Source organism: Sporothrix schenckii (genome assembly GCF_000961545.1).
Source record: "Sporothrix schenckii 1099-18 chromosome Unknown Cont44, whole genome shotgun sequence".
NCBI classification, from domain to species: Eukaryota; Fungi; Ascomycota; class Sordariomycetes; order Ophiostomatales; family Ophiostomataceae; genus Sporothrix; species Sporothrix schenckii.
In genome coordinates, this window is record NW_015971145.1 from 973,740 (window position 1) to 996,986 (window position 23,247).

General features: G+C 57.2%; 10 protein-coding genes and 1 non-coding gene across 11 annotated transcripts; 3 read left to right on the forward strand and 8 right to left on the reverse strand.

The window, feature by feature from the left end:
- Positions 1-575: 575 nt before the first annotated feature.
- Positions 576-1,687, reverse strand: SPSK_09471 (uncharacterized protein; the record flags this gene model as incomplete). Its single annotated transcript, XM_016736043.1, has 2 exons — positions 576-1,576; positions 1,642-1,687. 2 exons carry the CDS (start codon positions 1,685-1,687, stop codon positions 576-578), a joined length of 1,047 nt encoding a protein of 348 aa, XP_016587045.1.
- Positions 1,688-2,178: 491 nt separating this feature from the next.
- On the reverse strand, positions 2,179-2,481 carry SPSK_10109 (uncharacterized protein; the record flags this gene model as incomplete). Its single annotated transcript, XM_016736665.1, has 1 exon — positions 2,179-2,481. One exon carries the CDS (start codon positions 2,479-2,481, stop codon positions 2,179-2,181), a length of 303 nt encoding a protein of 100 aa, XP_016587046.1.
- A 109-nt stretch (positions 2,482-2,590) lies between these two features.
- Positions 2,591-3,118, reverse strand: SPSK_09915 (uncharacterized protein; the record flags this gene model as incomplete). Its single annotated transcript, XM_016736482.1, has 1 exon — positions 2,591-3,118. The coding sequence occupies one exon, from the start codon at positions 3,116-3,118 to the stop codon at positions 2,591-2,593; it is 528 nt and encodes a 175-aa protein (XP_016587047.1).
- An 844-nt stretch (positions 3,119-3,962) lies between these two features.
- Positions 3,963-5,798, forward strand: SPSK_08904 (uncharacterized protein; the record flags this gene model as incomplete). The annotated part of the gene is made up of 1 exon (XM_016735490.1): positions 3,963-5,798. One exon carries the CDS (start codon positions 3,963-3,965, stop codon positions 5,796-5,798), a length of 1,836 nt encoding a protein of 611 aa, XP_016587048.1.
- Positions 5,799-6,348: 550 nt separating this feature from the next.
- Positions 6,349-8,896, forward strand: SPSK_08576 (uncharacterized protein; the record flags this gene model as incomplete). The annotated part of the gene is made up of 4 exons (XM_016735169.1): positions 6,349-6,484; positions 6,564-7,260; positions 7,317-8,184; positions 8,264-8,896. 4 exons carry the CDS (start codon positions 6,349-6,351, stop codon positions 8,894-8,896), a joined length of 2,334 nt encoding a protein of 777 aa, XP_016587049.1.
- A 246-nt stretch (positions 8,897-9,142) lies between these two features.
- SPSK_08622 (uncharacterized protein) lies at positions 9,143-11,563 on the reverse strand (the record flags this gene model as incomplete). The annotated part of the gene is made up of 1 exon (XM_016735213.1): positions 9,143-11,563. The coding sequence occupies one exon, from the start codon at positions 11,561-11,563 to the stop codon at positions 9,143-9,145; it is 2,421 nt and encodes an 806-aa protein (XP_016587050.1).
- A 1,742-nt stretch (positions 11,564-13,305) lies between these two features.
- Positions 13,306-14,544, reverse strand: SPSK_09351 (bacterial leucyl aminopeptidase; the record flags this gene model as incomplete). The annotated part of the gene is made up of 1 exon (XM_016735925.1): positions 13,306-14,544. One exon carries the CDS (start codon positions 14,542-14,544, stop codon positions 13,306-13,308), a length of 1,239 nt encoding a protein of 412 aa, XP_016587051.1.
- A 763-nt stretch (positions 14,545-15,307) lies between these two features.
- Positions 15,308-17,111, reverse strand: SPSK_08929 (uncharacterized protein; the record flags this gene model as incomplete). The annotated part of the gene is made up of 3 exons (XM_016735514.1): positions 15,308-15,950; positions 15,974-16,619; positions 16,688-17,111. The coding sequence occupies 3 exons, from the start codon at positions 17,109-17,111 to the stop codon at positions 15,308-15,310; spliced, it is 1,713 nt and encodes a 570-aa protein (XP_016587052.1).
- A 613-nt stretch (positions 17,112-17,724) lies between these two features.
- On the reverse strand, positions 17,725-18,702 carry SPSK_09579 (extracellular serine-rich protein; the record flags this gene model as incomplete). The annotated part of the gene is made up of 2 exons (XM_016736151.1): positions 17,725-18,126; positions 18,202-18,702. The coding sequence occupies 2 exons, from the start codon at positions 18,700-18,702 to the stop codon at positions 17,725-17,727; spliced, it is 903 nt and encodes a 300-aa protein (XP_016587053.1).
- Positions 18,703-19,692: 990 nt separating this feature from the next.
- Positions 19,693-19,786, forward strand: SPSK_11251. The gene has a single exon. It is a non-coding gene; the product is annotated as a tRNA-Ile (tRNA).
- A 325-nt stretch (positions 19,787-20,111) lies between these two features.
- Positions 20,112-21,497, reverse strand: SPSK_09242 (uncharacterized protein; the record flags this gene model as incomplete). Its single annotated transcript, XM_016735818.1, has 1 exon — positions 20,112-21,497. The coding sequence occupies one exon, from the start codon at positions 21,495-21,497 to the stop codon at positions 20,112-20,114; it is 1,386 nt and encodes a 461-aa protein (XP_016587054.1).
- Between the last annotated feature and the right edge of the window lie 1,750 nt (positions 21,498-23,247).

Below are 23,247 nucleotides of genomic sequence, written 5' to 3' on the forward strand. Positions count from 1 at the left end.
GGTGAAAGGGCAGCAGCGACCAGTGGTGGGCTGCAAAGACCCACTTTAATTGTACCGTCAGCCAACCACAGACAACGGCCAAAACAGCAAGCCGCCACAGAGGTGTAAGACGAACTTGTTGACATGGCCACGTGTATTAGTTGAGTTGTTTCTTTCGACTCGAGTCTATTCCATGACAGAAGAGAGAGCTCGAGAAGACCTACATTTTTAAAAGGGCATGGATGCTCCTCGTTATATTTCCTTTTTCTGTCCTTTGTTTCTCGTATTGCCCGTTCTGGCAGGAGCTCGAAGAACACGTCCAGCCGGAAGGAGCGCTGCGACACAACATATCAGAACCAGGAAAACAAAAAAAAAAAATAGTGAATTTATATCGAAGGTATTTTGAACTTGGCCGTGATGCAGCTTTGAGAAAATAGCAGATATGAGGCATATCGTTGGGGCTGGATAAGACTCGACACGATAAACACAATTGGACAGCATGACGTTGGGTATGCGCGATGAATTGGAGCTGTACTGAACGAGAAGAAAGCATGCAATTTCTATATACATCGTCACCAAGGCACCTTCATGTCTGCTCACGCCACATTGGTGATGGCCCCCGTGGGCCCCGATTCGAGCAGGGCCTGCAGCAAGGCCAAGTCCTTGAGCGCCTCCTGCGGGCTCTGCTGCGGATCGGCCTGGCCAGCCGCGACGCTCGCCGCGAACGCGGCCACTTCGGAGACGACGCCAAAGTCGGGCTCGTAGGTGTCGGTTTTGGGGTCTGTCTGCCCGCGGCGGACGGACACAATCGAGGACGGCGCCCATGTCCAGGTCACGCGGCCCTCGGTGGTGACGACCTCAATCTCCAAGACATTTTTGAACTCGGTGCCAAAGGACATGGAGATGGTGCCGTTGACGCCGCCGCGCGTGGACGCGACCGCGTGGATGCTGTCGACGGGCGGCAGCCGCTTCTCGAGGAGGGACGAAAAGCTGGCGACGCGGGCGACCTCGTCGCCGGCCGCCGCCAGAAGGAAGCGCAGGCCCGCGACAAAGTGCACGCCACCGTCGAGCAAAAAGCCGCCCTGGTAGCCGGGTTCCTTGCGCCAGGCGGTGTTGTAGTACTTGTCGTCCTCCAAGACGAAACCGTTCCGCACGAGGTGGAAGCCGACCAGGCGGCCGCCAATGTCCTTGATCTTGGCGGCGGCATCACGCACGACGCGCAGGTAGCGGAAGTTCTCGGCAACGGACCAGATGGGTCGCGTGGCGGCGGGCAGGCTGTCGTAGTAGGCGACGAGGTCGCGGGCGGCGGAAACATCGGGCGCGACAGGCTTCTCGCTCAGCACATGTTTCCCGGCCGCGAGGGCCTTGCGGACGACATCGGGCTGGGCGAGGATGGGCAGGCTGATGATGACGGCGGCGATATCGGCGCGGGCAAGGAGCGCGTCAAGGCTGTTTTCAGAGGCGGGGCTGTCGTAGTAAACCTGTGGTTTGGTTTCCTGTTTGGCCAGGGCAGCGAGTCCCTCCGCAGAGGCCTGAGAGCGGGAGTAGACAGCAAGCAGGTTGAGGTCCTTGGCAGCTTCGACAGCAGGAAGGTGTTCTGTTGTATCTTGTCAGTATGGATGTCCATAAGTACAGAGGGCCGGGCTGTTGGAATAGACTGACCTATTTTGGCAAAGATGCCAGCACCAAGCAGAGCGACACCAGTCATGATGAGAATGCAGTATCAATTTGGGTTAAGACGGATGTCTTTTTACGAACAAATGAGTTCAGAAGGCGGTTCAGAAGTCAGTTCAGAAGTTGGTACAAAGTAGGTCGGTTGCGCTGACCATGAATTTATCTTGGTTCGCTCCGTTCTGTATCGCCGTAGTGCTTTCCCCACCTCCCATGTCGACAATTTGTCCCCGCATAACGTTATACGGAGTAGTGTTGGCCCGGGTCTCCGAGAAAACGCCGCCAACGCAAATACGGATTCTCTGCGACTTTTTATTCGTGTCCGTTTGGCACGGAGGACAGGCATTCGGTAGGCATCTCGGCCAGGCTTACAGCATCACAAGAGTTGGCGGATACAAGGCACAACCACCCCGAAAATTAACGCCTTTGGACTGAGCGGCCTCGATGCGCATGACCATGGCCTGCACATTTTGTTCCGCATGCCAGGTGCGCAACGACACTAGAGAGGCCCGGACGACGGCCGTTGTGTCAGCACGAGGGGCGCACGCAGACATTGGAATCGGGTCCGTTGCAGAGTACGAGGTTAGCGTGCCAGGCCAGCAGCTGTAGTGTGGCCTCCTCGACCAGCTTCGGCGCGTCCAGCACGTGCTCGTTCCAGGCGACATCGCCGGCGCCGTGTCCGCTTTCACCACCCTGCATGCTTGAACAGATTCCGCACAGGGCAATCTCCGAGAGAAACCAGTACATACCGGTCTCGCCGTAGTGAAGGCTGAGGTATCGACATACAGAGCCAGTTGGCCAGAAAGTACATATATGTGCGCTGGTGCGCATAATTCAGAAATTTGCTACACATCATAGCAGAATGGGCCTTCAAAGGCACAGTGATCCTCCGTTTCCCTTGCCTGATCAGACGAAAGCAACACCAATGTGACCAAGTCCGCTACGCCGTTGTTGACCAGTAGAGTGCGGCATCGTCCACCACTTTCTGTTCCCAGCCCTCCTCTGTGAATGGCCCGAGCACTTCGACCGTCGTTTGGCCGGCCGCAAACAAGGACCGGCATGGCATATCCAGTGTCAAGTTCTCCGTATTGCCCGTCCCCGTCAGCGTCTGCAGGGTCTTTTCAGATGCGAGATACACAAGACGGCCGATATGCGCCCAGTAGATGGCCCCGGCGCACATGGCACACGGCTCCCACGTGGACACCATGGTGCACTGGGCGAGGTAGTCCCAGGCGTAGTTGTCGGCCGCATTGCGGGCAAGCTCGCACTCGGCGTGTCGGACGTGGGAGAGGGACAGCGAGGTCATGAGCACCGTTTCGCAGTCCGGGCCCAGCAAGAGAGCCGCAAAGGGCCGTTTGGCATGCGTTTCGCGGCCTGAGCGCTGGAGTTCGGTGCATTTGGATGCAGCGGCAGCCAGTCGCGCTGGCGTCAGCGTCGACGCTTCCAGCGAGATGGGTGTTTGGGCCATTTGTCGTTTGCCGTGGATGTAGTAGCAAGGAATCCAACGACAGAACGTAGTTTGGTTCTATTATACGGCATATAGGCCGGTTTTCGGAAAGTCGGCGGTGTCCGCTGATAAGACCTAAGCGTTTTGTTCCTGGCGGCAGCCGCGCATATCTTACACCCGTCCATGAGTAAGAGAGAGTGACTGGCTGATAAGCCCCACAGGCTTCATCTTAACTTAAGTCCTGTTCCATCAACTTCATCGTTATATATAGTACCCACAAGTTCGTATTATTAGTCCTAGAGGGCTATATTGTCTTCGTAAAGAATGTTTATATCAGATGCCAATCACCGCTTCATCCACTCCCAGTTAGACTTAGCAGACTTATTGTTTTGAGCATAAAAACACTACGTATAGAGGTGCTTCTAATAATGTCGAAAATGCCAAGAGTGCGGGCGTAGAGAGAGGACTTTGAGGCTGACAAGGAGCTACGCGTCTACATATCCAACCAACAGCGAGCATCACTCATCACAGCAACTCGAACGCGAACAGCGCCCTACTCCGTTCTTGTACAGTGTCCAAAACTTTAAAAGAAAAAGGATGATTACCGCGGATTATATCATCTTGTTGCACACCCAACAGACACAATGCACGCAAAATCCGCAACCACGAACTTTATCCAGGATTCTTTAAAAGTACGACGTCTCTCACCGTCCCTTGTCTCCTCTTCCCAGACCCATTTCTTTGCACCTTTAGAACAGAAACTCAATTTATACGTCTCGCTTTTGGAATCCTTGTTCCTTCTATCTATACTTTTGGTCACATCGCTCTTCACCTTGATACGCGCTTCACAACGGCGACCAAAACAATGAGTTGCTTGTCTTGGGAGCGTTTCCCCCCAGAACTGCGCCTCCTTCTCCTCAAGCACATCGCTGGACCCGACCCAGATCCACACCAGGGGCCCAGACATTGCTCAGAGGCAGAGGCGGCAAGGAGGGGCAGGGCAGCGGGAGCGAAACTGCACACATACGCGTGGGCACCGTGTGCGGCCGTCTCGCGCGAGTGGCAGGCTTTTTTCGAGCGACGCACGTTTGCGTCGCTGGCGCTGTTCAACGACGATGTGGAGCCGTTTTGCGCGGCGGTTCGGCGGCGTCCCGACCGGCTGGCGTACGTGGGCCGGCTGCGGCTGACCATCGACCTGCCCGGGTACACATGCGAGGAGTGTGGCACAGACGAGAATGCGGCGACGCTCAAGCGCAACAACATGGCCTTTACGGGCGTCCTGTGGCGTCTGCTGCGCGGGCTTGCCGCATGGACGGGCCCTGTGTCACAAGAGCGGGGACTGCGGCTGGAGTTGGGTGTGCGCTCCATCAGCGATGGGCAGCACATGTGGCAGGAGTACCGCATCTTGCATCCGTACGGCACGATACGCTGTGGCCAAGACTACAGGTGGTACTTTAGGGAAACACGGCACCTCCGCAAACATTGTAGGTACGGATGGGAAAAAGGGGGGGTCGGTGACATTGTCATTCCACGAATCCGACTACCGCCTGCGGGCTTTCGCCGTATTTTCGGGACACGTCCCCTCGCACTAGACGCCGATGGTGTCGAGGCAGATGCGATAAACACCGGAACCAAGGAAAGCAAGGAAGACAAGGGACGGAAGCGGTGCAGCAACCGGCATCTGCGATATTGGATGCGTCATGGCCCACCGGCCGCGCCGATTGTGCAGACACTTGTCGTCGGCCGCCGGTTCTTCCGCGCGATGCACCCCAATACTTTGCACCACCTGCTCCATGCGAGCTTTCCAGGCGTGCAGCAGGTACATCTGGAGCCGTGGCGGCCTCTGGATGCAGCCAACTTTGACACCATGGAGCGCGGCTACAGCCGTCTGCTCGCCGATCTGCCACCGTCGCTGCGTTGTCTCAACCTGTTTTTGGAGAGCAGCCTTACGCTTCACCGGCAGTTTCGTGGCTTTGACGGCGAACCCGTCGGCCTCACAGCCCTGACCTTTCGCCGACTCCGCCCGCAGCTCGGACGCCAGCTCGCCGCGGGCAGCAACAACCTGACCGTGATCAACGTCGCCTTTCTCTGCAACGCGGACGACTTCTTTGCAGCCGCGGCAGGTCTGCCCGCAGCGACACACACGTGGCCGCGGCTCGCCACGATCGTCTTGACGGCGCCGACGCTGGCGCCCTCCTCGTCGCCCGATGCCATTGTGCGACTGCTGCGGCGGGCGGCGGCCGTGGCGGCGCGGATGCCGCAGCTGCGGGAGGTCGAGCTCTGGTATGTGTGCTGCCAGAACGCATGCACGTTTTCGGTCACGCTGGCGCCGTTGACGCCCGGCGGCGCTCTCGCGGGGATATCCAGAGGGGCGGCACCAGAGGCGCACTTGACTCTCCGTTCCACATGGCCGCTGCAGGCGGTGCTCACGAACCGTGTGGTCGGCGCGTGGCGGACGGTGACCAGAGAGTGGGTCAGAAGGACATGGCCGTCGGCCGACGAGTGTCGTCTTGACGACTGTCTTGTCGTCACAGTTGAGACGCTCCAGGTGAGCTCAAGTGCTATGGAGCGGGGCATGGATGCGCGCATGCTGGTGCTCACCGGCAGCACACTGGCCAGCAAGTACATGTTTCGGCAGTCTTGCGAGGACATGCAGATGGAACGGACCGGGAATTGGAGATCGCTTTTTGCGGTAGTATGATATTGAATTTCATGGCGGATATGTATGAAAGGTCCTTGTTTCGGAAATGTACTTGTGATATAGAAAAAAAGGGAAATCAAAACGAGACCCACGGCGGCGCCAATACAATATACAATACATTTTACGTATATTCTTATTCCGTTTCCGTGTTTCCAAGTCTTCTGAGCACGGAGGTCTCGTGACATATTTGCATCACACAAGATTCGAACGGAAGTGGGCATCGAAGGTCAAGGCCAGTCGGTGAGCAGACTCATCCTATGGTGTAGTAAACTCCAAATCCGTTGAACGGTCATTTGAACAGTCCCTCAAGTACCAAGAAAGAAAAGAAGAACGGAAACAGTGAAAGAGCGAAAGGGCTTCAGGGCAGGGACGTCCAACGCTCTTGCCTACTGAGGTTGTAGGTGCAATGAGCGTCATATTTGTTGGCGACAGGTAGCGCCTTCCTGCAACGCAAGATGCAGTGACCCAGCCCAGACATGTTCTTTCCATAATAACAGAAAATGTCAATAAACAGAAAATGTCAATAAACAGAAAATGTTGGAACCAAAACATGGTCGCAAGACGATGTTTCTCCACCACCACAGCTGCATCTACAACGCCCACCACCGTCACAGACAGAGACCACGAACAACAACAGCAGCAGCAACCAGAAGAGCAGCAGCAGCAGCAGAAACAGCATGCCGCGTGTAAGAGTCTTCTCCTGTCAAGCTACGAGTCCATGCTACTGCGCGCCTAACTAACATGCGCTGTGACAGGCAACTACAGGTCGTGGCCGGCGTGGTCGGCGTGGCCGGCGCCAAGGCATCAGGAGGAGCCGAGCTGGCGGAGGAGGACGGCTTCGGGCCGACAATGAGGACCTGCTGACGAGAGCACTGGCGATCATGCGCGAAGAGGAGTCGGAGGAGAACCGCAGGACCGCCGAGAATTCACGCCGGGAGACCATTGAGCGATTCATGCATGAGGCTACCAATGCCGCACAGGGGGCAGAGATGGCAGCGGAGCAGGCTACAGTGGCGAGAAATGAGGGAGGAGCTGAGATTGCTGCCGGACTGGTCTGGAGTCCGGGCGATGCTGCGGCCGAAGCCCGCCAGGAGGCGGAGACAGCTCGTGCGGAGAGAGAGCGCGCAGTGGCGGCAAGGGCAGAGATGAGGAAATACCGCCCCACCCTCATCGAAGCTGAAAGTATGGAGGTCCAAGTGTCGGCAGCGGCGAGGGCCGCGCAAGTTGCGGAGAAGATGGCCGAGAACATGGTGGCAGCGGCAGCGGCAGCGGCAGCAGCGGCGAAGAACGAGGCGGACTACCATCTGCATCACCCGCAACTAGGCGAGGTGGTCGGTATGGCACGCGGAGACGACATTGTGCAGTTTCGCGGCCTTCCGTTTGCTGCAATTCCGGGTCGATTTCGACAGGCGACTCTGCTTGAGCAGCTCCCAGAGAATCCGTTTGATGCTCGGCAACCAGGGTGAGTCACCTTATGTGATACCGAAAGGCACAAGACTTACAACTCACATTCTCTAGCGCATACTGTCCCCAGCCACACATGCCGTTTCTGGAGTACTGGGACGGAGGACCTGTCAGTGGCTCTCCAGAGATTGCCATGCCGCCGATGGACGAGTTTGCCTGTCTCAATGTCGACATTACGGCACCTCGGTCGGCCGTGGAGAGCGGCAACGCAGGCGTGCCCGTCCTCTTTTTCGTCCACGGCGGCGCGTACATCGGCGGCAGCCACAGCGTCCAGGTGGCCCGGCGCGAGGTCTACGACGGGACCGATCTCGTCCGCGCGTCCGTCGCCGCCGCCCTCCCCGTTGTCCTGGTCACCTGCAACTACCGCCTGGGCCCCCTGGGCTTCCTGGCGTCGGAGGAGCTGGCCGCCTTCAACGCGGCCCACGGCGAGCCCGTGGGCAACTATGGGCTCCACGACCAGCGGCAGGCCCTGGCGTGGTGCGCGCGCTTCATCGGGGGTTTTGGCGGCGATGCCGGCGCGATGACCATCAGCGGCACCAGCGCCGGCGGCAGCTCCGTGCACTTCCAGAGCATCTATCCGGGCCCGCGGCACTTCCAGAGGGTGATCGCGTCGAGCGGCACGATGATTGGCATTGGCCCGATGCCCACGAGCTACCAGCAGAAGAACTTTGATGCGTACATGGCCAAGGTGGGCGACGACGGAACACGCCGTCGTAGAACACGAGGCCGCGATGCGCTTGACATGGTCCGGCAACTGCAGCAGCTTCCTGTGGACGACATGGTCACGCCCGTGACGACGGACATTTACTATCCCGTTGTCGACGACGAGTGGATCAAGGGCGGCTACCTCCAGGACTTGGAGACGCCGCGCCGCGAGGACGGTAACGAGCCCGATCTCATGATTGGTGCCTGCGCGTACGAGGTAGGATGGCACAGCTCACAAACAAACCGCCGGGGGGCCCGTCAATCATGCTAACGTCTGTTGTGTCCCTCGACTACAGCAAGATCTCACAACGACAATTCTCATGGACATGGGCACCCGCCAGCCCCACGCCGACGACCACATACGCGGCAAGCTGTTCAATTTCTTCGCGTCCAACGGCATGGTCGCCGACGCCAGCGCGTTTCCCTCGCCGCACATCGCCGACGACTACGGCCTCACAGCGACCCTCAAGACGCCGTCTGCGGCCGTCGCGCCGTGGGCGGAATTCATGGCCGACGTGGCTTTTCGCATTCCGCCGCTCCACATTGCCCTCCAGCACCGCCGCGCCAGCGGTGTCCTCGTCTACAACATCGAGGCCACAAATCCCTACCCCAACTGGCCCTCGTCGTATGGCCGGGCCAACCACGCCATCAGCGACCTCTTCCTCTTCAACGCCGCCCCAGACCAGGTTCCAGCAGAGCTGCGTGATGGGTACGGCGGCGCTGTCGCACAGATCCGGTCGGCCTGGCTCCGCTTTTGCCACGGTATCCTGCCGTGGCCGCCCCTCAGGACGACAGACGGCACACTGGGGCCCATTTATACGTTCCAGAACGGACCGGCCGGCCGCCTGAGCGAAACTTTGGAGGAAGCAGTTGGTGAGCAGAAGGCGACGAAATGGAGGAGCATTCTGCAGTCGGATGCGACAGTGTAGACAAAGGGCCTCATGCAGGCGTAGCGGACACCGTATTGCCTCGTACACTGATAGAGAGTAGGCCTACGACTTGGCGACTCTGAGCAACAATTGTTATTATATGAGACAAGATTCAGCCTATGAGTACCGTGGCCAGTATTAAGGTACATGCGAAAAATAGTCCAAAAGTATTGTACAGGAAAGGAAAGGAAAAAAAGGAATGGCAAAAGTATTTGTTGGTCGTCGTCGTCCACCATCCACAATCGTCTACAGCTGCACCCACGAAATCTGCAGGATCACGCCGGACTGGTCCTTGGTGTAGATGGTGCCCTGCGTCGTGCCCGACGGCACGGCCTTTGCATAGAACGTGTTGGACGCGCCGTGCGTCAGGTAGCTGCCGTCGTAGCCAAAGCTGCTGGCCGTCGTCACCGTGCTGGCGCACAGCAGCGAGGCGTCGTCTTGGACGGCGCACTTGCCCTTGGACGTGTTCAGCGTGAAGGCGACGCCGTCGGCCGCGGGCGTCGCCGTGTACGTCGCCGGGGTGCCGCCGCCGCGGTACCAGGTGCCCGCCGTGATGAGCACGCCACCCGACGCGACGCCGGGCGACGAGACCTCGAGGTGGCCCTTGCCCGAGAGGGCGACGGCCGAGCCGGAGGGGGCGGGTGCCGACGACGACGAGGCGGACGCCGACGAGGCAGGCGCCGACGAGGCAGACACCGACGAGGTGCTGGACCGGGTGACGGTCGACAGCGTCGAGGACGCCGCCGGCGTCGACGAGGGCAGAGACGACACGACCGACGACGGGCTGATGCCGCCGCCCGGCGCAACGTTGGCGCCGCAGACGTTGAGCAGAGCCACCGTGGGATCGTGGTCCGACGTCTGGTCGTTGTAGCTGACCCACGTGTTGACGTGCAGGTGCTCCTCCTTGGGGCCCAGGGCGGCAATGGCGCTGCTGACAAACACGTGGTCCAGCTCCTCCATGTTGTTGTCAAACGTGTACGTGTAGCGCTCCTCGGCCGGGATGCCGGCCGCCACGTCGAGGTCCACCATGCCCGAGACGTTGGCAAACGCCGTCACGGGCTGCACGACGCTGTACTCGTTGAGGTCGCCCCCCATGATGACACGGGCGTCGCCGTCGAGCGACAGAATCGACTTGATGAACGCGCCCGTGATCTGGGCCTGCTGCGTGCGCTTCGCCACAGAGAGGTTGACGGGCGGGCGCAGGTCACCCTGCAGGCTAGAGCTGCCGCCCTTGGACTCCCAGTGGACGTTGACCGTGAAGAAGACGTGGCTGCCCACGACCGTCTGCCACGCGGCCGCGAGCGGCTTGCGGCTGCTGGCCCACGCCGCATTGGTCGGGTCGATGCGGCCCGGATTGTACTTGAGCGCGGGCTTGCCGCCGTTGCTGGGGTCCGCCACCACCGCGTTGGCATCCAGCGCGCCGCCGGCCGTGCCCGTCGTGCTCTGGGCCAGGCGCACCACGGCCGCGTTGTACAGGTACGCCTGGCGGATGTTGCCGCCGGGCTGGCCGCCGTCGGCGTCGTTGACCGGGTTGATCCACGTGTAGCTGTACTGCAGGCCGCCCTTGCTGGCAATCGCCGCCACCAGCGTGCTCAGCGTCAGAGACGAGTCGACCACGCCGTTGTCTGTGGCGCCGTTGTTGTCCTGGATCTCCTGCACAAACAGCACGTCCGGCGTCTTCATGTAGTCGACAATGTGCGCGGCCACCGCCGCGACGTGCGCCGTGTCCGACGGCGCAAAGTTCTCAATGTTGTAGTCGCCGACGGTCAGGCCCGCGCACGTGCCGGTACTCCGCAGCGTCGTCGGCGGCGGCAGCGCCGGCGCGGCCGAGCTCTTGTAGACGGGCGCCACCAGCGGCAGCAGGTAGTAAAAGCCGTACTGGTAGTGCACGACGCCCGTGATGTCGCCAAAGGTGTCGCCGATCTTGTACGTCGTCACCGCCTTGGTGCCGTCGAGCGGCGCGCCGACAATAATCGCCTCCGGGTTGGCGTCTTTGCTGCCCAGCGTCAGGCCGCCGCGGCCGTTGCGGCCCGTCGCCGTCCAGTTGCCCACCATCCACGTCTCGCCGTAGCTGTTGGGCTTGGCGATGGCCACGGGGCGCGGGAGTGTGACGAGGTCGCCGTTCAGCGCCTTCCAAAAGTCCAGGCCGTACACCTCCGGCTGCAGCTTGGGGTTCGCCACCGACACCTGGCTGACGTTGTTGGGCACGCCGAAGATGTCGCCGCCGTCCAGGCTCGTAAACTGCTCCGTGGGCGGGCTCAGCGACGACGAGCTGCCCAGCACGCGCGGCTTGGGCGCCCCGCCCTTGCCCGCCGCCCAGCCCTGCACGACGGGCGACTCCAGCTCCGTCGAGTACAAGTATGCCGCCGACGAGCGGTACTCGGAGACCTTGCCGCTCAGCGTCAGCGTGTCGCCGATGGCGATGCTGGCGTTGCCGCCGAGCGTCGAGCTGTACACGTACAGGCCGTTGCCAATGCGCGCGTCGCACGACAGCTTGGGGCTGCGCAGGAACAGGCCGGCCGACGACTTGGCCGTCACCACGCCGACAACGCCCGAGACTGACTGGCCATTGTACGGCGAAAGAAACCTGTTGCCCGTGATGTCATGGATGCTCTGAGCCTGGGCGACGACGGCCGTCAGAGCGAGCGTGGCGAGGAAGTTGTTCATGGTGAAGGGTGCCGATGCGTGACCGATGAGCGGCTTCCGGTCGTTGAGGTTGGGCCCTCCCCCTGTAGGTCTCGTTTTGCAACGACGATCCCTCCTCTTTATCTATTTATTTCCCAGCTTGCCATCAGACGACTGCCCTGCTGCCATCCGAGTCCGCCTGCCCTGTCAGGAACAGGAAACGAACTGCACCGATCTGGGTTCGCGTTTCCTTGTCAGCCAATAACGCGCCCGACAGTGTGGCAGGCCGGGGGGCCAGACCTAGACCAGGCGACCGGAAACCACGTTGTAATGAGCACAGCTGCGCATCTGCAATCTAAAGAATCGTCCATCCTTTGTGTCTTTTCCGCATGCTATTGGGTGCTGTTGAGCTTTGGGGTGAATGCGTCGTGGAAGTGATGTAAAGTGTAACTGCATGCCAAGAGCCCCTAACGACCAGCGGAAAGAGTAGCCAGGGGCACGCTGGGCCGTTCCTTCCAATCGTGGCGTCAGCCTCTCCCGCGTGCCTCTCGATGAGGTCTTGGCATTATCTACTTGTAAATACTCATCCAACACGTCCTTCAGTCTTGAAGCCCCTGTCCGTGATGAGAAGGTTGGCCGGAGTACGAAGTCGGGTTGTGTTCCTGGAACTGCCAAGGCAGGCCTTGTCGTTTAAGAACACCGACGCTTTCGTTTTCTCTTCCTTTTTATCAATAATCAATAAATCGAGGCAACAATGGCGAGGCGGCAGTCATTGACGAGCTGCCGTTACGTACTCTATACTCTTTACCATCGTCTGGGCGTCTTGCTTTGTTGTTTTCGTGCCGAGTTGGAAATGTCGCCATATTGTGGGTGTCTTGATTCGGCACCGCAAAGCTTGGAAGGCGACTAGAGATGTATTAAACATGACGCTGGGTAGAGCCAGTCAGAGACAAAGCAAGAGCAATAGAACATTGCATGTTGTAGATTCTACGATAGTCCCTACATGGCAGATTTCTACCGAATAAAATTTCGGGTAACGAATAAATAACACAGGCCGGCAACAGACAGATCAGCAATCTCTTCTCCCATCCGAGTAAAAGAGCGTGTGATCCAAAAGATACGACAACGATAGAATGGTAGTTTTCAACATGCACTACAGAAAGGATCGACTCTCCGCATGGCAGGCGACAAACGGCAAACGGCACGAGAGGATCAAATAAAGTAAGGATTGTAAAGAAGGTGAACGTGGGCTGTGGACATGGCTAAATAAGCTCGCGTTGCAAGCACCACTAACAAAAGCTGCCCTGGATCTAGCCGTTTTCCCTGTCGGTCAGTGTCTACCAGCACGTGCTCTGCCTTGTACGAAGAGCACGTTCTGCTGTTTCTTTGCTTCGAAGAGGACTTGTCGGAAGAAAATAAGCTATGTTAGGACTCCACGTCAACTGATCCACATATTCACTCATTTCTTTTCAACCGCGTTGTCCTTGTGGAGCAGAAAGCAGGACTATGGGGTATTACTTCGTACGATGGACAGTCGGTCTATTTGTGCCGTACTGCAGATGGCAAGGAGAACCAATCAACGTCAAGAGCCATGGGAACACATATATTACACATGGCATCGGATGCAGGGTATGATTTACATCATGTCGGATGAAAGAAAACGCTGTCATATAAAGTCTGGCCATTTGGACCCTAACATAATACTAAGCACAGAAACGTACCGTGACACAAGCAAACCACGGCTCCAGCCATCCCTTCTCTACAAAATACATCAAAGCCTCAGTCTACAGCTCGCCCATGGCGGGCGTCTTGGCACCGTCCACACCGGCACTCTTCTCCAGCTTGTCAAAGTCGGCAAACGCCAGCTCATACACAAAACCCAGCGTCATGCGCGCGTGCTGCAGCATGTGGTCAAACGACAGGTACTTGATCAGGTCGTCCGTCGAGTGGATGTGCTTGTCGCTGAGCTCAAACGACGACTCAATCACAAACGCCGACGGGTAGCCCGCCTTGCTGGCCGAGGCATGGTCCGAGCACGCGTAGCCGCACTTGGTCTCGACGAAGGGGATGTCGCAGTAGGCCACAATGACCTTCTTGATAAACTCGGTGAGGGCCGGGTCGACGTAGTCGACAATGACCCCGACGCTCTCGACCTGGCCGGCGTCGAGCGTGCCCTGGGCGTAGCCCGTCATGTCCTGCTGCAGCATGGCGCGGACGTCGTGGCCGGCCTTCTCGTAGGCGCTGAAGATGGCCTGCGAGCCCAGCAGGCCGCCCTCCTCGGCCGAGTACCAGTGGAACTCGACCGTGTTGGGCGCCTTGCCGGCCTTGATGTCCTCCGACTGCAGGAGGGCCGTCAGCGCCTCGAGGATCGTCACGGTGCCGCTGCCGTCGTCGTCCGAGCCCGGTGCCGCCAGGATGGACGGCAGGAACAGGTTGATCGAGTCCTGGTGCGCGCCCACGACAATCGTGCGGTTCGTCTGGCCCGGGATGCGCGCGATGATCGAGTTCTGGCCCCACGGGTGCGGGAAATGCTCCACCGTGATGCCGCTCTGGCTCTGGAATCCGCCGGCCGCGCCCACAATCTTCTTGACCTGCCCCAGCAGCCACTCGGACGACTGCCGCCCGTAGTCCGACTTGTAGTAGCGGGTGTGGAACGACGTCAGCTTCTCGAGGTGCGCCTGCAGCGACGCCTTGTCCAGGTGCTTGGCGAGCGGCGCCACCTCGGACTGCAGTGTGGCGTTGGCCGGGAAGACGCGCGTCTTGCCCGCTGCGTTGACCTTGACGGTGTTGATCGCGCCCAGCTGCTCCGTCTCCGTAATGTCCATGAACCGCAGGCCGTTGCGCTTCAACTCCCACTTCTCCTCCTCCGTAACCCAGCGGGTCTCGCCCGGGCCCAGCTCAATCAGAAACTGCTCCGCAGCCGCCACCTCGGGGTGCAGCTGGACGTTCTCGCCGTTGTGGCTGTCGACGAAGCGTGCGGCCACGGCCGGCAGCAGCAGCGCGAGGGCGTTGGCGGCTTTCATATTGTGTATACGGGGAGGGAGGAATTTGAGAGAATGTGGTTTTCGGAAGGAGTTTTCGATGATAGCGTACGCAGTGTCGATGCTTGTCCTGTGGCCGTTCTTGATATTGTTTTGTTGTTGTTGTTGCTGTAGGGGAGAGCTGTTTGGTGTATGGGGAAGGCGAGGATGACGGATCAGAAACAGGCAGCTCTGGCTGATTGCGCCAGCGGCCTCCGCACTGCGTGACTGATAAGCAAACAGTGGTGGGCTATCTCCTTCCTAGGTTGGCCAGGCGGCGCATGTATGGGTACTGCGGGCATATTCTCAAGCACGAAGCCATGTGATTGGCTGGGACCAGTGCGGAGAGTTTCACAGTGGATTGCGTGCCACGCGGTCAAAGTGGTACGTCTTAGAGCCGGATGCAGTCACTTACGCTGAAGGACCCACTGTGGACGTTAGCAGGCACAATGTACGGATTAGCGAGGCCCGAATACCATACAGTCTACTTTGTAACTGTTGGGCATCTCATGGCATAACGGACAGAGCTTTCCTGGTAAAATTTGCCGGCATCATAGTCATTCCGTATCAAATCAGTTGCTTATCAAACTGCTTGCTTTCTCTTCTTGCTCTCCTACATGACGTGGCAGGCGCACGATCCATGCAATGTAATGTACGCCGTCCATACAAGTCAAAACGCTTTCTATATGTCGATGGTCTATATTCAAGGCGTACGCTTATGAAGGTCGCTTCCACGCTTCCATCCTCGTTCCGTCCTCCTCTTTCCTTACATGCTGTCTTCCATCTGCCGGCTCCGCGTCTTAGTCCAGTTGTCGTGCTCGGGTTTGCCGCCCTGGCTTTCGAGACCCATGCCACGCTCGACCCATTCCTTGCTGCCCATCTGCGTCAGCCGTGACAGTGCACGCCCAAAGGCAAAGGCCTCCTCCTCGCCGGTAAACAGGTTCGAGTGCTTGAGCTCGGCCATCATGTTGTGGCCCTCCATGCCGTCGACGAGGTGCTCAATCGACTCGTTGGTACTCTGGCCTTGCTTTGTCAGGGTATCAATGATCTCGTCCTTGGACACAAAGAGCTGGTTGAGCGGCACGGCCGTCGTCAGCACCAGCTTGGCCTGCGCCTCGTAGACGGCGTCGATAAACGTAATGAGGCGTCGCGCGAGGTCGCGCTGCCGGTGCGTCATGCCGGGCACATCCGTCACGATAAATGCGTCGTACGCGCGCACGAGCTCCAGGTAGTCCGCGGCCGACGTCGGCTTGCCAATCAGCTCATCAAACGTGAACCAGGCACACCGGCCGCTGACGCGCGGCACGTGGATCTCGCGGCCCCAGACCTTTTGCACCTCGGGGTGCGGTTCCGGGTGCTCACGGTCGCCCAGGAAGCGGAACCACTTTTCGGCGTGCGACGCCGCGTGGCTGTCGAGTGGTGTGTGATAGACGCCCGACGGTGGACGGGGAATCTTGCGGTAGTCGGTGGGCGAGTCGAGATTGATGACATGCAGTCGTCGCTTGAGCAACTCGATCGCAGGAATAAGGACTCCCGCTGGATCCCATTCTTGTACAGCTCGTCCGGCTCGCGGTTGGACGTCGTCACGAGAACGACTCCATGCGACATGAGCGCCTCCAGCAACCGCCGCAAAATCATGGCGTCCGCCACATCGGTGCACTGGAACTCGTCAAAGCACAGCACGTTGCCCTGCTCAGCAATGTCGGCCGCCACAAACGGCACAGCGTCGATTTCGTTGCCGTATTTCATCTTCATCTGGTGCAGCCGCTTGTGCACATCTTGCATAAAGTTGTGGAAGTGGATGCGCGTCTTGGACCGCACGGCGCTCGGCAGCGTGTCGTAAAACAGGTCCATGAGCATGGTCTTGCCGCTGCCGACGTCGCCGTATAGATATAGACCCTGTGGCAGGTTCTCGGGGATCTTGCCGAGGGCCGCTTGTTTGGGCCCGCCGCCGCCAAAGAGGGATCCCATAAACGACTTGGGCTGCGGCTGGAGACTTTCAATGTCTGGGTGCACGACGTCCGGCGCATGGTAGTGGCGCAGCTCGTCGTGCATGTGCTGCAAACTCTGTATGATTCCTGGATTGCGTGTCAGTTATTGTCCTTCGCTTCTAATTTTCCGCAGCCTCTCACGAGGGCAGACGTACCTCGCTGGTGCTCGTCATTCCGCAGGCGGCCGGCCTCGACACGCCGGTCGTACTCTTGCAGCGGCCCAATGTCGTCGCGTGTCGCCTGCGCCGTGTTCTCTTCCGTTGCCGTCGCGATGCTGGCATGTTGCCGCTGCTGGCCGGTCCGCGCACGTGTCAGAGGTGACGATGCCGTTGGAGACAGTGTCGAGGATGGTGTAGCACCGTATTTTGGCGTCGAAATAGGCCGGACAGACAAACCCGCCTTGGTCTGCAAACAGCGCCCGCATATAGTCGCAGGTATTGTTGTCGGAGAATTCAAAGCAGGAAAACCAGCCGGCGCTTGTGGCGGGAGTGGACGTCGCCGAAGCGGTGTCGGTCGCCGCACGAGGCCGCGGCGGACGGCCGGGTAGAAGGAGGAGGGAGAAGACGAACGGGCGATCATTGCATCACCGAGGGTCGGTGGTGGTCGAGGGTACAGTGGTGAGGTTGCGGCTCGCGAAAGAGTGCAAGGCAAGTCAAAATGAAGTCAACTGCGCAAAAGTGCAACAGGGCGAATTAGTCCCGCGGTACGGAAATTGAACAGGGCAGGAACAGCTGGTGTCTGGTTGGTTGGCTAGACTGCGGGCACCTGGTTTGACACTGCCGAGATGCTGTACTGCGCTAAAAATTTCGAATAAGTCCCAGAGGGCCCCAATGTTCATAAGCATAACGTCACTGACGTCGCGACTAGGGCGGGATTTAACGGGAAAATGCCCCCCCCCCCCACCACGGTTGTTAATTTTACAGCAGACCAACACGGAGGAGACGCCGAATACCGAGCATGACCGACACACAAGCAATATGGTGACACCAGAAAATAAGTCTGGGAACTTCATCGACAATATGACAAAATGAAAATAAAAATGAAATAAAAATCATCGTCAACCAAATAAGAGCCGAAAGACAAAGGTTTTTCCGTGCATTTTCATATTTATGTGTCATTATTCATGATTACAGCGCAAGGGAAATATGTACAGATCATTAACAACATCCATCATACAACTCCCTTTTCTTTCCTACAGGAAGCACACGGCCAAAGCCACTGTTACTGCCACCCACAAAGAACGCTCCAAAGCCGCAGCACTGCTGCTAATGTCGGGGATAAACGGAAAGCACCAGGTGCTGGCCGACGTAATATTGGCACTGTTGCCGCCGCAGATGGTCCCGTCGGTCGTTCCGTTGACGGTCGTGCCGTTGAACGCCAACGTGCCACCCATAACGGCCGGAGGGGATGTATTGTGCGACGCATTTCTGGCCATAGTAGCGTAGGTGATCAGGTTGTGGTGGCTGGTCTCGCTGCTGTTGTAAGTCGTGGCCGGGTTGACGACTCCGTACATACCGTCCTGGCAGTGCCGGCTGGCCGTGCAGTAAAAGACGAACGGCTCGGACGTGTGGACAGTAACGCGAAACGTGGCAAGCTGTTGGTCAGTGCCATATAAAAATACAAAAAAAGAAAGAAAAAAAGAAAGCCGACGGGAAAACAGCAGACTTACGCCACTCTCCTCGTCGGCGACTGGGATGAAGCCCGAGAAGAAGCCATTCGGAGCGGGCGCGCAGGCCTTGTCCCAAGAGCCGAGGGCCACGCTGTGGTTGCGTGGATAGAAGGAGAAGACGAGAAGGTCGCCGACGGCGGCCGATACTGTGTTTGGCGTAAAGGTGAGGCCAGACTCGCCCACGGTAATGGTCACAGTGCTCGGCGGTAATGGGGAGGTTGATGATGTCGGGGCTGAAGTCGGTGCAGAAGTTGCAGTGGTACTTGATGGTAGAGCTGTTAATATTGGCGAGCGAGTTGACGACGTGCTCGATTTATGGTTTTGTTTTGTCGATGCAGCCAGGGTTATGGGTAGGGTCGAGGAGGCTGCAGAAAGTTGAAACGAAGGAGCGGAAGATATCGGAGTTGTCGAGCCCATTACGCTGGTCGGTGTCGGAGATGTTGTCGTGGCCGACAAAGCTACACCGATGAGGGACACAAATATCGCCTGGCGTAACGACATTTTGAAGACGACGTGTCCGGCAGATGCGAATATTACAATTTTTGAGTGACCGAAAACCTCGTTGGGTGTCTACCCATGGAAGAGATGTTCAGTCTTTAGATGAGGGCGGACACCGGACTCTGACGACAACGAGACGGAGATCCGGACAACCTTACGTTCTCTGGTATGTCTTCCTCTTACCTTCATTCTTTCTTATTTGTACCAAAGAAAAGCATTCCCAAACGGAGGCATACGCACTCCGACGGGCATATGCATGGCGTGGTGGCACCTGCTTTGCTGTTTCCCGGCACCAGTACGCGTCACAACGAGGTAGTACTGTAAGAGCCATTTCTTTTGTTTTTGGCGATGGGCACATATTTTCTCCCACCCCCCTAAGAGGGAGGGGTTTTGTTGTTCGTGTTCTTTCTCAGTCGCCTGGAATCTGCATATCTCAACTGTCTTGGTCCCAAAGACGAGATTCGTTGGAAAGTTGAGACACAGTCACATTCATGCAAACAGTACGCCGAATGTGAGCAAGGGGCAATAACAGACCGTTGTAAAGCGCGACTACTTTAGACACGAGGGTATAAATGCGAACGGCAAGTTGTAACAGTTGTCTTGATAGTCCTGAGTTCGTATTGAAGTTAAAGAGTGAGTCTGGGTGGACATTCACAGGAACGTCAATTCACTATGCTTGCCTTGTAAAAGGCGCTGCTAGTGTGCCGTGTAAAACACAAAACATAATTTGTTTCTAAATATTGTACTTTTTTAATTAAAATCTTACGGGACAAGGAGAAGAAAATAATTCCCAAGGGAAGTTGTAAAATGGTGAACATGCGAGGAGTCAGTTGTCAACTTCCAAGCTGAGTAAAAGAGTGGGGATCTTTTTAGTCGCATCTCACGAGTCGAGTGACGTCGCTCCCACCAAGAAGAGAAATTTCACCTCTCCCTCATAAGCACTAATAACGCTCTCAGCCTCCAACAAGAAGTCCTAGCTCCTGTCTTCGAACAGGTTCCGTGGTGCAGTTGGTTAGCGCATCGTACTAATATTTCTTCAACGAGAAATCCAATGCGAAAGTCGAGGGTTCGAGCCCCTCCGGGACCATTACATAACTTTCTTTTTTGGAGTTTCGAGAAGATGGCCCATTTTAATTTCTTATTTGCTTTCAGTCTTCCATTTTTGTTATATTTTTCTTATCACTCATTTTTATCCGTGTTCAACTTTTCATCAGCAAACTTTCATGTTACATGTACTACGCCAAAAGTAATCGTTTGTTATCCCATTGTCCAAAATTTAACCCAAGATATTCCTAATGTGATTAAACGCCATCGAGCCTACTCATAGCTGTCCAAACTTGTACCTGTATCCAAATACGCCGTGAAATCATTGTCTGCCTAGCGGCATGTTTCCAAGCCATCCATCAAATCCCCTAACCCCTGTCATCTCGCCAATGACCTTGGAAGTGGTGCTCCACCAGCGTCTGCTTCGACCGGCTCCTGCTTGCGTGTGAATGCGGTACGCCCGTCGCAAACCCGTCAATCGGCAGCACCAGCGTGTCTCCGAACAGCTGCGGTTCCCTTATGCCATGCAGTGTCTCCCACGTAATGCGCGGCTGCCCGACGCCCGTGCCGGCCACGTGGTTCAGGTGCTCATAGACGACCTCGGTCCACGCGGCCGGGCCGGTGATGGCCAGAACGTCCTTGTCGGACAGTTTTCCCGCCAGGAAGCCTCCTTTTAACTTGGCGCCCTTGGCCAGAATGCGGTCCAGCATCGTCCAGAGTGTCGGGTGGTTGGGTGCGCTCGCCAGGGTCCACTGGCAGAACTGGACCTCGTAGGTGGTGTCCTCGACGGGCGGGCTGGAGTCGGACTCGAGGCCGACAATGAGGCGTGTTTCCGCCCGAAACTTGCGGGGAACCCAGTCACCAATGGGCTGCACGAGCGTTGTATCCATATCCGAGTAGACACCGCCGTCGAGAGCGAGCGCGAGGTAGCGCATAAAGTCCGCACGTAGCACACGCCGCTGCATGCCTTTGTACTGTGTGAGGGCGTCACGGGCAAAGTCAAGCGTTCTCATTTCGAGTGCGGCGTCATTGATAGGGCCAGCTCCGCCGGTGTCGCTGAGGCTGTCACTGACGCTGTCGCCCTCCACACTCTCGGTCGGGCCAGTGGTCTGGCGAAAAGTGTCTGGGTAGATAGGCACGCGCTGCAGAACCTCTCCCGCTTTAGGGGTAGCCATGGTGACAAGTCGGCGGACCATGCTGAGGGCGCCGCCCTTGTCCAACAATGTGTATGAGTATGACGGCGAGCGGGACAGCCAGGTGCCCAGGGAGGTTACGGAGAGAACGCTCGGTTTGAAGTCGAGGTAGATTTGCCAAATCTTGGCAGGGATGTGTGGAAGATGTGTCGTTGTCGTCGTGTCAAACTCGTCGACGGCCATGTTAGCAACATATTTTGCAGCTTCGGCCTCCGCCGCAGCTTCCTCCTCCCGTAGTTTCGTGACGTTGATCGCCGACCCGCCGCCCCAGGGCAGGTGTCGCATGCCACCTGGCACGGAGAGGCCATGGTCTTGCTCATTGAGGTGCATCATGCCTATTGCGAAGAGAAACAGGCCAGCAAGAATGAAAATGATTCGTCGGAACCGGGCAACACCAGCGAAGCGGGGTCGAAATAAAAATGCTGATGCGCGTTTTGGTACTGACGTGGATGCTGCGTCGGATTGGATGCACCATGCCCCAGCACCTGCCAGGCGCGCAGAATGTTCGGCAATGTGCGTTTGCCACCGAGACAACATTGTGTCCTGTGGTGACACCGTCATGGTCGTGATGTGTGTGAATAGTAGCTAGCACGACGTATTTTCCGCGTGTTTTTCGCGGCGATGTTGAGCTTGCCGGTTGATCCGGCGCGCGTTGCTACCGCGGTTTTTGCGAAAACGAGAAACCAAACGTAAGGATTGCTAGTCGTCGAATGTCGTCTAATGACCAGCTTGTACCCGCCACCTCCGTTGGTTTCGGCAAGATCCGTACGATGTGTCAAACAAGAAAGCTGTAGCCGTACGTCTCGTGTACTCCTACAGCGATCGTCGAAAGAATCAGACTGCTCAGCAAATATGTGCGAAGAGTGTCATATTGTACTCCGTTCAGCCAGTCGTGAGATTTGGTACAACGCCCGACGGTTCGATGCCGGCCAACCGGAGGTTGGAGGGGAGCTCAGGGGGGCCTAGAACGGTGAAGGTCGAAATAGGAATGGCCAGCGCAAGGTTCTGAATAAGAGGCCTGGATTGGGAGTGTCAGATCGAATGACTTTGGTCTTCCTGTTTTGCTGTGCTCTCGATACGAGGTTGCAAAGCTTGGCAGGTACAAGTGGTATATACCAAGACCGGATCGGTTGCGTTGGGAAGAAGAAGGGCAGTTTCACGTTTTCTCGTCTTGACTTCTCGCCAGAATTGAAATGGCGGCTTTCGTGGGACTGTGCCGTAATACATATGCAGAACAAAGAAACGCGGCCCAGGTAAAAGCTATGCGCGGCGCGGCCCATCTTTTGTCTCCGGCGTTTGCCGTTCGTTGCCCTGAAGACACCAAAACCAAGAATGTATTACTTCGCCCCAGGCGTTTGCCTCTTCCATCATAACTTGGACCTTGTCGAAGACCAGGACTGTGGAGGGTGGACCGAGGAAAAAGTGGACCCAATGAGATCAGAGCAAAACCTCTCAGAGACGAAAGACAGGGAGAAGATGGATGGTAGCCGAAATTTAAGTTTAAAGCAGGGAGGTGATCGGCGACGCGCAAATGTGTGACAATTCCCTACATAAAAGGAAGAAAAGGGGTTAGTCAGGCAGTCAGAGTGCCTAGCTTTCTGGGAACGGTCTTGGATGACGACGGACAGGGCCTCGTGAGTTGCTTCTTCCATTGTCACATTATCGTCAAATCGCTGGTCGTCTGAAATTGGAAGGGAGCGAGTCGACATTCTTACGGTACGTTCTTGTAGAGAGACCGTCAGATCGAGACGTTGGAAAACGAAGATGTGACGTGAATCTGTGGTCGTGCCAAGTCCTTCTGCCGGTCGCTATTGCAGTGCCGACCACCCCAATGCCACCCGGGTCTAGCGGCAGTTGGCCGCATGTGTTGCTTCTTGGCAGTGACGTAAAGCTGGGAGCGCAGAGAAAACAATGAAACTAAAAGTTCGAGACGAAGTAAAGGTAAAATCACACCGAAACAAAAGTTTGACAAAAGCAAAGGCAAACGGACGATGTGATTCGAAATCAGGAAGTGGAAGTTGCGACTTAATGCGACGTGCTACGACTGGAAGCCACGACTGACGACAAACCATTCTCAGAAAGAGCGATGTGCACAGTAGCTGGCGACGCGTCACGCAGGTCTGATAAGGAGGCAAGAGCATGCGTCGTGGCCATGTAGGGAAGGAAAGAGCAAGGGCATGCGTTCCTTTCGTTGCATTTTCATTCACCTAAGATCTGCCCCTGAATTGTTCCATCGCGTATTGCCCTTCTCCCCCCCTTAAATTCGCACAAATACGCACGCAACTTGCACACGAAGAGCAATTCTTGCAAA